The following is a 15,271-nucleotide window of genomic DNA, read 5'->3' as shown; positions in this document are numbered from 1 at the left end:
CACATCCCTCCTTCCTTTTCTCTGTCTTATTCTAAGCTAATTGTCCTACTAAACTTATGCTATCATGAAGAAACCAAACATTCACAGGTTTAAAACTGCAACTAGTTTGTTTTCTTATTCTTCAAAATCCTGTCCACAAATATTTTACTGCTCTGTAAAATTTGATATAAAAACCCTTATGACAAAAAAGTGAACTCTGTGCTTTTTAAATTGACTTCAACATTTTTTTTTGGGGGGGGGGTAGATAAAGGTTTAGATTCTGCTTCGAGCAGCTGGATTGGGGATAAAATGTCAAAAGCAGAAACACAGGCAGTCACAACAATGCTCATGAGAGGATTGCCAAAGTCACAAAGCATATCCTCTTGTATGAAATGAAGATTTCTAAAACCAGCTACTAAAACACTTTAGGGATAATGGCAATGATTACATGTAAATCACATGTAAAGTACATATGTAAAGTACATGTGACACAAAGAAGAAGCAGTTTATCTCAATATAAAGACATTTCCCCCTTGATGACAGGATAAAACACTGTGGACCCCTAACCCCTGGTGCTTTAAATATTTATAAATTATATTTTATTTATATTATTGTATTTATATTATATATTATATGATATTAAATTATTATAAAGCATAAGGCAACTTAACTATTTTAAAAGCTCTGTAGCCGTGTTCTAGAGCTATATGAACGATCACAGAACATGTCTGATTGTAAAGCCAGGTCTTCTTTGAAGCTCACTGCCACCACACTCGAACACTGGAGGAAAATGTCCATGAGGGACATGCTTATAAACTGGCCTGCCTAAAGTCACAGATAGTCCACTTCCCCTGTGTACAAGTAGTGACATTGAAATATCATATATCATAGCTGTCTTTGCAGAAGTCAACCAAAAAGTAGTAAAGCCAGTACTATGTGGAGAAAGCCTACTAGCTCCCAATAAAGATCTGCATCCTGATTATATCCTTAAATTAAAATGCATTTACTAAATATGTACTTCCCACAAAAATATCTTATTTGTTGGTCATATCTGAAGTTTTTCCTTCCTTGATAAGTGTTTTCTGACATTAACCAAATTAAACTGAATCATAAATAAGCCTTATTAACATAAAATGTTGGCTAAATATGAGAGCATATTTAATAAAAAGTTACATTAAGTTTGTAATGTAGCAGTCATAACTTAAGGCACATTTTGATGTTAGATAATAAGGCAAATCCAATCTCCTACAGATTAAATTCAAAAAGTACCAATCCTCTCAGAATCCATGTAAGTGACAAACCTTTTACAGTCCGTGGCGTGCGTACTGCAATGGGAGACCAGTGGGGTTCTTGTCGGTGGGGCTGCATGCACAGACAGAGAGCCTGTGCAGCAGCAGTGCTGGCCCCAGCCTGCCAGCACATGGATTTATTAAAGTGACAACGCTTTGCATCGCCGGAGCTCCCCTGTTTGGTCTCCCCTGGTATAAGCACAGGCAGACCAGCAGACCATGATCATGCAAAGCTTACTGTTTGACCAGGTGACCAACTGTGTGGTCATGAATTTGGCCTAATTTGTTTCGTTCCTCACCAGCTAAAGTAATTCCTCTTCAAGATAGAATGATACACATTACCCAGCATGCCAGAGTTTCTATCCTTCCAATCCAATTATCACCAGGGAGTTTCCAAACTATTTCCTAGCATGGGAGTGAAGAGGTATATATTAAAATGCTGTGATAAAATCCATTATTTTATATAATTTATAAATAATTTAATTATAAAACTATTTCCTATCATGCTATAGACATAGAGACATGTTTTAGTAACAACCATCAGCTAAACATTTAAAAAGCACAGACATATGTTCAGGGGCCTGAGGCATGGCATTCAGAAGCATGGATCTACAGGACCACTAGTACCTGTTGCTTTTCTCTAATAGTACTAATCTCAAAGTGAAATCTGAAGGAGTCTGAAACACTCACTCAAAGAACCAAAAAACACACACCAAAGAAACTGTCCTTTTAAAAATTAGACATGGAATTTCCAAGGTAGGCAATTAGCAATACTGCTACCTGTCAATCAGGATGAGAGATGGGTAGCTTTGGATTGCAGGGTCTAGAATGGCTGGCCTTAAAGTCACAATCATCATTTTTTCATCTGTAGAAAAATGTCACTTGCGTGACATGTCTGACAGCCCTTTTGAGTGTGACACACTAGGAATTCATGCACCTGTGAATATATAAACCGTATCTTAAGCAGTTTTAAATCTAGGGTTTTTGTTTGTTTGTTTGTTTTTTAACCCATGACAATGACCGAGCCTCTAAAATGTTCTAAGGCAAAACACAAAATTTGAAGAGCCTGCCTTTTTTGACTCCAGTCTTCAAGAAGAATGAAAAGGTATGAAGGCTTCAAGGAGCCACTTTTCACAGAGTTGTTTTCCCCATCTGATAGGGGACAGGAACACTGGACGGTATGGGATTTCATCAAGCCCTGCTGAAACCTTCCAAAGAGGAATTACTGAAGAGGCTTCCTGTGTTACCCACAAACAGAATTCCTCCCTTTTCTCCCCAACCTGATCTAAGAGAGTCTGTCTTCCTGATGCTGCTCTGAAGGCTGAAGGCTGAAGGGATTTCGGGGCAGGAGGAAGGCATGTGCTTAGCTCACAGCCTTGCAGATTTTCGTGGTATCTATTACTGAAATCTTTGGAGAAGTCAAGATGGAAAGCAGACATGATATGGAGGATGAACAGCGATGCTTCTAAGATCTTCAACTAAGCAAGCGCAGCTTTTGAACGCCAGGCCCAAGGGTGCAGAACAGAGACAATGCCTAAGGGAGAAAGCCAGGGATTGGGTACCTGATGTCACTGACACATTTAGAAGATGGAACAGGAGTAAGGGACTTTCAGTTAAATCACTGCAATGAGCATTAAGTCACATTCATTGCCAATCATGATGTGTCATGAGAACTTAATAATTTTGAGTCACTCATGTGTTTCAACCCAGCCTTCCCGTTCATCTTTTCTTCCTTAAAACAGATATGAACCCATCAAATGTTTCAGTGTTTTCTAGGAGAAACCTGATAGATGGCTGATACATTGCACTTAGGGCAGTCGAGGTGGCGACAAGAACTAATGCTGAAGAGTGAGTGTCACTGGATGTGGGGGCAAACAGCTGCACTGTCCTAAAATCTTTCCTGCCTAGAAATGTATTAGATATTTGAATAGCTTTTTAAATTAGGAGATTAAAATGTATTTCTCTAACCTTCTTTAAATGAAATTCAAGAAAGGATGTCTCCTGAATATTTAACCTCTGCAATAAAGTATAAAGGCAACCAAAATTTACTTTTAGAATGGAACTCCCTGGGTTTCTAAGAACGAGGTCTAATGGTAAAGAACAGTATTTGTAGCTAGTCTAATTGTTTATTTTAAATGGAGTCACTTTTGTTTATATTCTGTGTTGTCTATCACTCCCACATCCTTAGTGTGCTTACTCAGCACCTGTCTTCCAAGAACTTAGAACACTTGTACTGTCTACATCACGTACTGTGCCAATACAAACTAAAGCTCCAGCACTTCAGCCGGTCCATGCAGAAGAGCAGGACAGTGGTTATGGGGGCGACGACAACCTTAACTCTGCCATCTCCTGACCTGCAGGAGGCCATCTTTGTTCTCTCATAGTTATCACTGGTTTGGGAATTGATAGAAAAACAAACAAACAAACAAACAAACGAACAAACAAAATAAAAACCAATGAACCTCCAAAGTTCCTGAATCTTTAAGAGTGCTCCAATTTTAACTGTTTGATTATCAGGTGACAAAGAAGTAATCTTCAAATACAGGCTCATCGATACTGTCTAATATCTATGCATCAGTCAACCAGTCATCAATAGCATATTCCTATTATATATTAAATGTTTTTACTATTTTGGCAGTTGTGTACCTTCATTATTCTTTGAAAATAATGGCAGTCAGTTTATGAATTCCTCATAAATACTCAGCATATTCAATAAAACACAAGAGTGTCTAATATTTGGCCTTTACTCAGGTAATTATAGGATTAGAAATACTACCCATAATAGTAAATACTATTTCACAAAGTAATGCATATAAACTTTAAGATCTTAAAGCCCCACTATTCACACTAGACTATATATACCAATTGTAAATAATGAATAGATCCACGTTTGAAAATTCCTCAATCCAGTAATCTGCAAAGAGCTTCATAACTTAAGAGCTACTTTATTTATAAAAAAAAGCAAATCGTAAGTTTTATTTCACATGTAAAGCAAACGTAGACATGAATCACTTAGCATGAAAAAGAGTTAACATTTACTGACGCAAGTGACCTCCTATCTGAAGTAATGGCTGAACCTCAGTTCGTTCAATCAATGGCCTGGAGACAGGTTAACAAAATTTACTGTTCACTGCAAGTGGCAGACGATGGCAGGGGCTGGAGGGATAGAGATGAGACAAGAGTATAGGATGACAAGAATGTTAATGAGAAATTGCTTTAATTTATTCCTAAGTATGATTTATTCCTTATGGAGGTATATACATTTACTTTCATGGTGCTCAGAGCTGAGAAGACTTCTTTTAAAAGCCCTCAAATTCTTAAAATACTGAACATAAGAATCTAATAACTACTTATAATACTTGTCTCTAGATACAAGTATTTATCTCTGGTTATCTCCTTAAACACGATCATAATAACTCCAAGAAACACAATGTTCCACTTTGAAAATTTAAAAGCAGATTCTCGAGGCTCTCTGAACTCCAATTTATGATCTCTGAAAATATTGCTCTTAATTTGTGTTTTAAGATATTTTACTTCAAAATATTTTAAGATACTTTATTTTCACACATTTATTGCCACCACATGACTCACACTTGGCTCTAAAATTCCATGGAGCAACTTCATTCAGTTTGGCTAATGATTCTGTCTTAGCAACTAAATTAGTCTAGACAAAGTGGCAGCTGTGACATGTTTATCATAAAGAATTCTTCACTATTACCAACCTCCCAATGCTCTTTTAAATAACGCATAATGAACACCGTTAACTTGGGGACCTCTAATACTCTGGCCCTATAAATAACTTTAATTCCACTTAAGCCCTAAAAGAATCCATCATTTCAGAATTATCTCCAGTCTATTTATATGAGACACTGCTCCAGGCTGATTCTCAGCTCTGCTAACTAATAACTTCACTAGTATTTGAACCCAGACTATTCAATACCATTGCCCTTAATCCTCCTTTCAAAATACCAAACTTGAACACAACATGCTTCTTTTAAGATTCTTTTATTGATTTTTTTTTTATAACAATCCAATCTGTTGGATCTCAATGCAGTTTATAAAAAAAAACAAAACAAAACAAAACACCGAAAAACCTCAGGTCAGTTTCCTATAAACTGCAATCAAAAAGTAATTTAGTTTGTCAAAGAAGTTATCTGAAGTTGCAACTTTTTCTTTTTAATATGCAGAACAGTAAAATGTACGCATGCTCTTGGATGCAGGTGCTCCTGTGCACTACAAAGTTCTATGTAAGAGCTTGCTACGGTCTGCAGGCAGTTTGGGGATGCAATATTTCCTCCATCATTTAGGTAGGTGAGGGTGAAACTCATTTATGAATAAAGTACTTTTGTCTAAAAAAAAAAAACAAAAAAACTGAGGCAGCCTCTGTTGAATGTTATCTGTGCTACACCTTGAACTGAACTATTCCAAGTCCATGCTGCGACTTGAGAGAAGAAAAAAAAAAACAAACAAAACAAAAACAAAAATTCCCTCCGCAGGCATCGAGGAGTACGGAAAGGAAAAGGGTAAATAAACATGTGCACAGTTGTTCATGTCCTTACATTAACAGAACACACCAGGATTTTACATAACGAGGATCAGAGTCAATAGTGTCTATGGTGGAGTGTGGAAGTGGAGCAAGCCTAGTAAAGGGAGAAAGAAAAACCCTTAAGTCTACACCTCATGCAGAGTCCTCCTTGACCGGTCCTGTTTCTCAGACATCCGAGTTGGAACTAAGATTTGTTAATCTGGGGTCCGCATTGATTTCGTATCTGTAATGATACCCTTCCATATGATCCCTGCAGGCATCTCTGATGTTATGCATCCACTTTTTTATGCCTTTACGGTTCAAATACAAAACGAGGAGGAAAATAGCGCCTATCAGAGCTAAAACAATACCTAGGAAGACATAGGAAGTCTGCAGGGATTGGGGAAGGATAGCGTCACAGTCCAGGTCAGAGCTGTTGAGGTCTAAGAGGCCATGATTCCTCATTTTCTCCGGGAATGCGCAGGTAAGCCTGGCTTTATCTGGCACCACCTCTGTCTCTTTAAGCCAAGCCACCATGTCAGCCATGTAGCAGTCACAAACCCAGGGATTGTTGTCCAGGAACACCCTGACATGAGCCAGGCCTTGCCACTCAGCCAAGGTGGAGTTGTGAAGGACCTTGAGGGCATTGTCCTCCAAGTGGAGGCTTTCGAGGTGTGTCAGGTTGCGGAAGGATGCGTAGGTCAGGCTCACCAGGGAGTTGTTCCTGAGGTCCAGGTATCTGAGACTCGGCAGTTGGGCCAATAAGTCCCGAGGCAGGAAAAGAAAGTGATTGCTGGCCAGCTCCAGGCGTGTAAGGCCTCGGAGTGCCAGGCCTGAGCGCAGGGCAGCTGCCACCATGCCTTCGAAGGCCACCATACCCTCGAAGCTCCCGTTCTGCCGCTGATCCTCGGGGGGCACGATGTGATTCAAGATCAGCTCTTCCAGGGGGCTGGGGGCTGAGACGCTGGCATTGCTGCCCGCAAAGGCAAAGGCGCTGAGGTTGGTGAGAGGGTTGTGGCTGAGGTCAAGGCGGCGCAGACCCGGCAGATGCTCGAAGGCACCTGCACACACCTCCTTCAGGTGGTTGCCGCTGAGGTTGAGCGCCTCCAGGTCGGCGAGCGGCGGCTGGCGGGCGAAGGCGCCCGCCGGGAGCACGGTCATCTGGTTGCCGGTTAGGAAAAGGTTGCGCACGTAGGGCGGTAAGTCCGCCGGCACCTCCAGCAGGTTGCGGTTCACGCACTTAACCGTGCGCGCCGCCTCGGAGCACTCGCACGCCGAGGGGCATCTCTCGGCCGGCGGAGGCTGCGCAGACCCCGAGGCCAGGAAGGCTGCCGGGGAGGTGGAAGACGAGGGTACCGAAGAGCTGGGGGCCGACGCGGAGACCCAACCCAGCAGCACTAACGCCAGCCTTGCCAACCGCAGCCGTCCGTCCCCGGCGGCGGGGCCCCGGGAGCCCGCCCCAGGCATCGCGGCTCGCGGTTCCCCGGAGCTGGGACAGCGCCCGCTCCGAAGATTCGACCGCCTGGGCCCGGCGGGCGCGAGCCGGCCGCAAGCGTCGACGGCAAACTTTCCTCTCGTGGGAGCCAAGGAGGGGACGCCAAAGCTGGAACTTGGCTAACCCCGGGCCACCGGGCGTCCCCCTCCCGGAGCGGCACCCCGCCCTTCCCTCCAGTGAGTACGCACGGCGGGTCGGGACACGGGCCTTGGCGCTCCTCCTCCCGCCGCAGCTGGGGTGGGTGGCACCTCCTCGACTCCTTTGTTGGCGCCTCTCTCGGGGCAGGATCGGATGAGCGACCTGGGACAAGCGGGAGAGAAGCATGAGGAGCAGTGACGGCCGCAGCACCCCAAGTACGAGCCAAGTTGCCTCCACACTAGCCACCCGGCCCAAGCTTCTGTGTGCGTCCTTCCCCCCTAGAGGGACGCGGTCCCCACTCCCAAGCGCTAAGCCAGCCTCTTCCGGGCCCACACCATCAGGACCCGGGCCACCTCCCGCCTGGCTCCTGCCCGGATTGCCCTCCTCCCGCCTCGAACTTCACCCAGACCCCGCGGTGTCCAGCAAGCAAACTTCTCCCTTTTCCAGATCCCAGCTCCTACCGCCCCGGCCGACCACCTGCCTTCCGGGGTCCCCGCCCCCGCCGCTCCTCCCCCTCCCAGGTTGGGATGAGAGCGAAGTTTCGGGTTACGGGACTCTTCCAAGCTTTTTTTTTTTTTTTTCCTTTTTGTACCTCCTTGGATTAGTGTGGAAAGGGGGGCAGAGCCGTACAGCTGTTGCCTAATCTCGACTCCCCAGTTCCTGGCCATCCAGCTCCCGGATCCCGAGAGGGTCCAGACATCTCCAGAAAAACGGAGGGAACCCGCCAACAAAGCGGCCGTGGGACCGTGGGCGGTGTGGCAGCAAGGACCCCCCGCTCTCCTCACGCCCTAGTATAGAAAGGAGCCCCGGTCCCGCCTCCAAGCTCCAAACCTGGCCGCTTGGTCCCCACTGCTCACCTCCGCACCCCGCGCCTGCAAAGCCAACGCCGAGGGCCACCCGAGTCCACGCGCCTTCCCGGCTCCTGCTGCGGGCGCCGACTCTCCTCTCACCCCAGCCCCTGGCCCAACCTCCACGGCTGGGAAAAACCAAGCCGGGGGGCGGGGGAGGGCCGGGGCTGCAGGAGAGATCGCCACCGCGCTGCCCACCTCTGCTGCCCCAGGTAGGGGCTTCAAGGAGGGACACGAGGGGGACCTAGGCTGGGCAACTCCCCCAGACGGAGATAAATGAGCAACGCGTCCCGGGAAGGTGAGGGATTACCCTTCTGTTCCCCCTCCCCGGCATCCTTTGGTGGCTCCGTATTTTGCATAGCGTATTTACCTCGGACAGAAACAAAACCGCTGGTGGATCTCTTGGAATTCACGCTGCTCTGGCACCGCTGGCAGTGAAGGAGAAGGATTTAAGCGTGAGCAAAGCAGCAGTAGAAGGAAGGAGCTGCACAGGTTACATCCGCCGCGGCAAACGCCTGGGCTGTGAGGGAGATTCAGAAAGTCTCCTCTCGCGTGGCTCGGTTTGGCTGGCAACTTCAGATTGTGAGGTAGTTAGTTAATGCCTTCCTACCTGTGCCACCCCCGCACGTCTTGGGTAGTTATCAAACTTGTAAAGACAGTCAACTTTAAAGTGGGGGAGGGTTACTGGGAAGGACAGCCATTCTTGATTCATTATGGGTGGTTCCCCCCTCCTCTCAAAATTAAAACCAGAGGGAAGAAAATTGCAGCTAAAACACCCCAGAAACAAAAGCAAATTGCAAAGACGTGAGTCACCCGGAAAGCTCCCTACACCAGATGCGGTGCGTTGTGTCAGCACAAGTCACTTACGCAGGGAGCGCTCGCGGCGGGAGGTGGGCGGGCTGACCTGGGAAAGAAGTTTGTCCCAAAGTCTGTCTCCCAGGGGGCGCTGGCAGGCGCCAGATGATGGATTAGGAAAAGGACTGGAATGCTTATAGGACCAATGTCATTAAATCTGGACAGAGTTGGAGTTCCGAACGCCCTCTCATTGCTCTCTCAAAAACTCTTTATCTGCTTTTCCTCAGTCAAATAATTTTCCCCAAATTAAAAGGTGTGGGTTATTACAGACTATTTCATTTTAGAGAGAAAAAAAATGATAGGAGAGATAAGGCTGGGAAAAAGAAGACCCTGTAGAATAAAAGTATCAAGTCAAGGACGCCTGGGACTGTTCCCCACAACATGCATCATGACTGTGGCGGTCCAGTTCTGAATCTATGGCTGATTCTTTCTGTAGAAAGATAGTCCACACAAACACCAGCCAAAATGGCCCAGGAAAAAAAGCTGCAGAGCCTGGAGACTGCAGAGATTTGTGCAAAAAGTCAGTTTCATTAATTTGCATCTTCAGCACATTTATCTAAATCCCTTTCTCTTATTTTTAAAAGTGTTTTGCAGTATAAATGTGAAAAGCTTTGAGAGGGAAAAAAAAAAAAAACGACTCCGAAGCTGAAGTCATATGTATGGCAATCATGACGATGGTTATATAAACCCATACACATGCTAAAACTCATAAGACTGTACGCCGAAAAGGGCAGTTTTACTGCCTACGTTTGTAGTAAAGTAAATGACACGGGAAGAATTTTTCTGATCTTCTGGTGTGGTCTTAAATGGTTCTGTCAAAAGAGCAAGTGCTCTTGTGCTCTGGCTTCTTAGCATTTAGAAAAAAAGCAAGTATTCTCATCAGATCCTCAACATACACCTCCGAGGCGAGATAGACTGTGGCGTTAGGACTATCATCCCGCATCCTTTCTGTTCAGCTTTCCAAACAAGCAAGCAAACAAACAAACAAAAAAGACTATGAACTAGTACCATCTAGGGTCAAATGTTGTCTACTTGTCTAGTCATGCCACTTGATAACAACAATTACCCAATTTACTCTGCATATCACAACCAAGATAAATCTTCTCACCAGATTTACCCACGAGGAAGCTGGCATGCCGGTATAGAACAATGTCAAGTGGAAGGTGGAGATGGAACCAGGACAGACCTACCTGCTTTTCATGTCTTCCCATTCCACGTCTAGGCCAGGTGAAGAGATTTGTGCAAAGTCTCAATCTTAGGATATACTCAGCCTTCAGCCAAGGGTGGCTATGAGTGCCTCCAACTCGCGCGCGCGCGCACACACACACACACACTCACACACACACACACGTTACAGACTTACTTAAAACGTGAGGTTTTTATTTTGCAACACAATTGCATTGTTTTCCCATGTGAACTTTATGGTGACAGTGTCATCATATGGGCAAGCCTGAGGTAGCCAAATAAGCAGCACACCTGAGTGTCTTTCAGCTTTCCTCGGCCGTTAGCAACTACTTAGAACCGGACACAGGCGTTTATAGCTCCAACACTTACATGGAGTTCTGATACTGAATCTGTAAAATGGAGCCACACGTACAATTCAAAAGATCTCCATGAGAATTGAGATGGCACTTATCAAAACCATCTGTTGTCATTCTCTCTTTAATTATTCTCTCTCCAGTTATCAATTATGATTTATTTCCATAACCATTTTAGTGATAGCAGTGCAGGGCAAGCAAAGGTCTCCATAAAGCAGAATATTTAAGAAATGAAAGCACAACACACAGTGTTAACTTTAATTTCAGTTAAACACTCAACACTGTGGTGGTACCCACAGTTCACTTGGGTCTTCCCACTTTAATTAACCTAATCTAGACAACCCCTCTCAGAGCTGTACAGAGCCTTGTTTTTCTAGTTGATTCTAGACTAGATTCCCCCATTAAGTGGATATTAATCATCATATCTCTCCCTTTGACACCCAAACGCATTACCTCTAAACCTGAACCTTTCTTCTACTTAGCTGCATAGACGCACAGGTATCCCATAATGCAGAAACAGATTCCGTCCAACTTCAAAAGGCTGTATAGTCTTTTAACAATCCCAGCTCTGTTTAAAATTCTCAAGCCTGCGATCTCATTTGAGATCCATTCCTTTTGCTCACTCCCTCTCTCTGTAGATCTGCATAGAAGAACCGAGCAGCAGACACACAACAGCTGGAGAATAGGCTTTCTTGGGATTCTGCCTGCCAAATAAATTGGTTCATGACTTAATTCACCATTGCACAAGGTCTTAGGGAACATGCAGAATTTGAGGGGATTTGCCAGAATGTAACAAGAAGTGCCTCTAGCCCAGCCTTTGATTCCTTCTGAAACCTCTGTGTGCCAAACCTCTAAGCCCGCTTGTCTTCTAAGTCCCTACCGAAACAGATCATGGAGTTCTGCCTTCAGTATTTGAGGGCTTGTCTAGCCCTAAGTTTCCAATACTTGAGCATTCCTTTTGCAAACCAGTTCCAAAGGCTTGAGGAGCAAGGGAGCCAGTTTATGACAGCAGTGTTCTCTCACCCAGTTCTTAGTTACTCTTTCTGTCGCTGTGATAAAATGCTGTAACAAAACATAGTTTGAAGGAGAGAGGATTTGTTTTAGCTAACAGTCCAAGAGTGCAGCCAGGTGTGTGGGGGGAAGGAGGAGTCTTGGCAGAGAAAGATTAAGGCAGGTGCACAAATTGTGTTTACAGTCAGGGAGCACAGAGCCATAAATGTTCAGATTTAGCTTGCTTTCTCCTTTTTATTCCTCCAGACCCTAGCATGTGAATTTGTGCCATCCTCTTCCAAATCCTTCATGGCTGTGCACAAAGGCTTGTCTCCTAGGTGATTTCAGATCCTGTTAAGGTGGCAATATTCGACATCACATATTGCAAATACTTTACAGAGCTATCTCTCCGACCTCTTACTTTGCATATATTTTAATTCTGTTTCTTCTACGATAGAATCATGTGTATATATCATATGTATTATTTACAATTTTTCTTAATTTAAGAATATATTTTATGTCTGTATATATGCTATTTGTGTATGTGCATGTGTGTGTGTGTGTGTGTGTGTGTGTGTGTGTGTGTGTGTGTGTGTGTGTTTGTAGGGGTGAATGCATGTGCAGACATTCATTCACATGGGTGTGAGTAAACAGTGGGACAAGGAGTGTTGTTCATCACAAAGTCTCACCCTGGCCTGGAAGTGACCAAGTCGGCTGGTCTAGCAGGCCAAGAAACTCGAGTGATCTAGGTCTCTGAACTGCTAGTGCAAGGATTACAACCCTTATTGACTAATGTGAGAGTTGAAATATTCTCACCAGCAAACTTACCTGTGTGCCTGAAAGGCAATAATCACTTGACCAGCTGGGCCATCTGCCCATCTTGCTTTCTTCCCTAGGTCTGTACAGTATTTCATACTGTGGACTACTATGCTATACTTGCTTTTGTCATTAAGAAACAAAGTCTTAAGTAAATATCTAATGAGGGGGGAGGGGGAGGGATTGACTAACTGTGAAGCTCTGGCTGGCCAGAAACCCTGTGTAAACCAGGCTGACTTTATTATCCTCCTGCCTCTGCCTCCCAAGTGCTTGATTGCAGGCATGCGCCACCGTGCATGGCTTACACTACAGATTTTTAACAGCATGATTGCAACATGGATAACTACTTTTAAAGATGTTTCCCACAAGTGAGAAAAAACTTACCAGGATCAGTTCTATTTTGATTGTCTTAGGCATTTAATTATACTAAATTATCATACTTACTTTACTCTTGACAGCTTGAAAATTTTTTGTGCATAATGCTATTTACATGCTCTGAAGCAGGACAGAGGGTTTCAGAGTACATCTTCAAAAGGGGAGTGGAAGATCTCAATGCCCTTGCAAAATCAATTTAATATATTTCCCAAGGTCATGTTATAGCCTCCGGTAAAATAGCCCTACAATAACATTTATGTAGAAGATTATTACTTCAGGAATCATTTTTCTTCTAATGACCCAAAGGAAAGTCACTTTAAAAGATATTACTGAAATATTGATGTAAATCTTGGGGCTTCGGGGAAATGAAGGAAGGGAAAGAGTGATACTAACAGCTTTAAGTGATAACTAGCAGAGAGACGCCTGGAGGTTCAGCAAGCACAAACACCAAGGCTCTTTAAAACTAGTTACTCGGGAGGCAGAGGCAGGCAGATCTCTGAGTTCGAGGCCAGCCTGGTCTACAGAGTGAGTTCCAGGACAGCCAGGGCTACACAGAGAAACCCTGTCTCGAAAAAAAAAAAAAAACCAAAACAAACAAACAAACAAAAAAAACTAGTTACTTTTGGTCTTCGCCTAAAATTAGCAAAAGAATTGATGAAGGGAACACTCTCCAGTTTGAAAAAATGTGTAACAAAGTCAAGTGTTGAATACCAAACAAATCTGTTACAGAACCATTAACTAACACTTAGAACAGCAAAGGCCACTTGCACACAAGAAGTAAAAAGAGAAAGGTGAAAAAAGGGTGGAAGAATAACTTTTAAAGATTGTTCATGGAGGCTGGAGTGATATCTCAGTGATTATTGGAGGATGGAGGGATGTCTGTGATTATTGGAGGATGGAGGGATGTCTCCATGATTAAGAGCACTGGCTGCTCTTCTAAAGGACTCATGTTCAATCCTTAGCACTCACCTGGCAGCTCACTTCCAGCTGTAACTCTAGTCCCAGAGTATTTAACACCCTCTTCTGGGGTCCACAGATACTGCACACATGTAGTGCACAGACATATTTGTAGGCAAAACATATTTACACGTATCTTAAATACAATAAATAAAATTATTCACAGAGGAATATTCTTGTGAGCTGATTTTAAATTGTTTTATGAAGGATGAAATGTGGTCCCCTTTTTTGATTTAAATAAAATATAAGCTAGAGAATGGGTCAAAGAAGACAGATTTATCTTCACTAGTCAGTAAAAAGTAGTGTTGGGGCTATTAAAAAAATATAATAAAGATGTCTTCAAGTTCATTGAAAATGGAACACATATTAAAAAACCAGCTAAAAAGATGTGTCAGACTGGAGTGAATGAATAAGTTGGATGGGGCGAAAAAATAGTGCGAAGCAAATGAAAAACAGTTCTATGCACAGATCTTCGAGAAGCTAACACCGTCACTCAATGTAAGTTAAACAAATTCTTTAAGACCTCACTTTTTGCCTGCCACTCATGTGGTCCTTAGGATTCAAACCCCTACCCTCAGTTAACTCAGTTGGGTGGAAGAGCGGACTAACATTCAGAACAGCTGGTCCAAAGCTGGTGTGGGCATTCACTAGGTCATGATGCGTGAGGTGCACTTCTGAGTATCAGTTAGGACTTGCTCAAAAGGGTTGAAACATTCCGTTCTGGATGCCGTGTGAGGAAGAGTACAGCAGACATGGGAGGCAGATGTTCAGACCCGATTTGAAATGGGTCAGATCAAGCCAGATGTGGGAACATGCCTGTAATTTCAGCACTTGGTAAGTAGAAACAGAGATGTCAAGATTTCAAGGCCTTCCTGAGCTACAGAGCAAGTTGGAGGCCAGACTCAGCTACATCAAACCCTGACTCAAACTCTGCTCCTTTTCAGCAGGAAATTAAATAGGGCTGACCTCCAAAGGGTTGATTTATCCTGTAGTGCTGAGGGGTGGTGGGGTACGACATTAGATTTTGACATGAACAGAGAATTTTCAGCAGATAAATCTGAGCGTAGAGGAATTTGGAGACCCAAGTGAGAGAGGAGATTAACAACAACAACAACAGATAGAGCTGAGGTAAGACTGGGCTGGTGTGTGGAGGAGCAGATGATCCCAGTGCTTGTGGAAAACAGAGAGGCACTGCCACCACCGGGCATTTCGGATATTTCTGGAGCATTTTCTGGTTGTCAACAGTAATTGGGAGCTTCTGGCATTTAGTGGGAAGAGGCCAAGAATATTAGAAATCCCATAATTAGCGACTCCCTACAATGAAGAACTGTTTGGTCTTGAATGACTTTCAAATATGCGCTCTTGTAGATGAACCTCTGAAGCTTAGCCTAGAATCAGATCCATTTCACACTCAGACTGACACCAAACGCGGACGGCATCATTTGAGCACACCCCAAATTTTCAGG

At 44.0% G+C, this 15,271-nt stretch overlaps 1 protein-coding gene across 2 annotated transcripts; it reads right to left on the bottom strand.

Moving 5' to 3' along the window:
- Positions 1 to 5,257: 5,257 nt before the first annotated feature.
- On the bottom strand, positions 5,258 to 8,864 carry Tpbg (trophoblast glycoprotein). Of its 2 annotated transcripts, none has more exons than XM_021206914.2 (2): positions 8,645 to 8,864; positions 5,258 to 7,588 (listed from the first exon to the last, which is right to left on the bottom strand). In XM_021206914.2, the coding sequence occupies exon 2, from the start codon at positions 7,258 to 7,260 to the stop codon at positions 5,980 to 5,982; it is 1,281 nt and encodes a 426-aa protein (XP_021062573.1). In that variant the 5' UTR covers positions 7,261 to 7,588; positions 8,645 to 8,864; the 3' UTR covers positions 5,258 to 5,979. The 2 variants fall into 2 exon arrangements, with proteins under 2 accessions (XP_021062573.1, XP_021062572.1); XM_021206913.2 differs by lacking the exon at positions 8,645 to 8,864 and adding an exon at positions 8,284 to 8,492.
- Between the last annotated feature and the right edge of the window lie 6,407 nt (positions 8,865 to 15,271).

Source organism: Mus pahari, chromosome 10 (genome assembly GCF_900095145.1).
Source record: "Mus pahari chromosome 10, PAHARI_EIJ_v1.1, whole genome shotgun sequence".
Taxonomy (NCBI): domain Eukaryota; kingdom Metazoa; phylum Chordata; class Mammalia; order Rodentia; family Muridae; genus Mus; species Mus pahari.
Note: the sequence above shows the minus strand (reverse complement) of the source record. Positions and strands in the feature narration are given on the sequence as shown.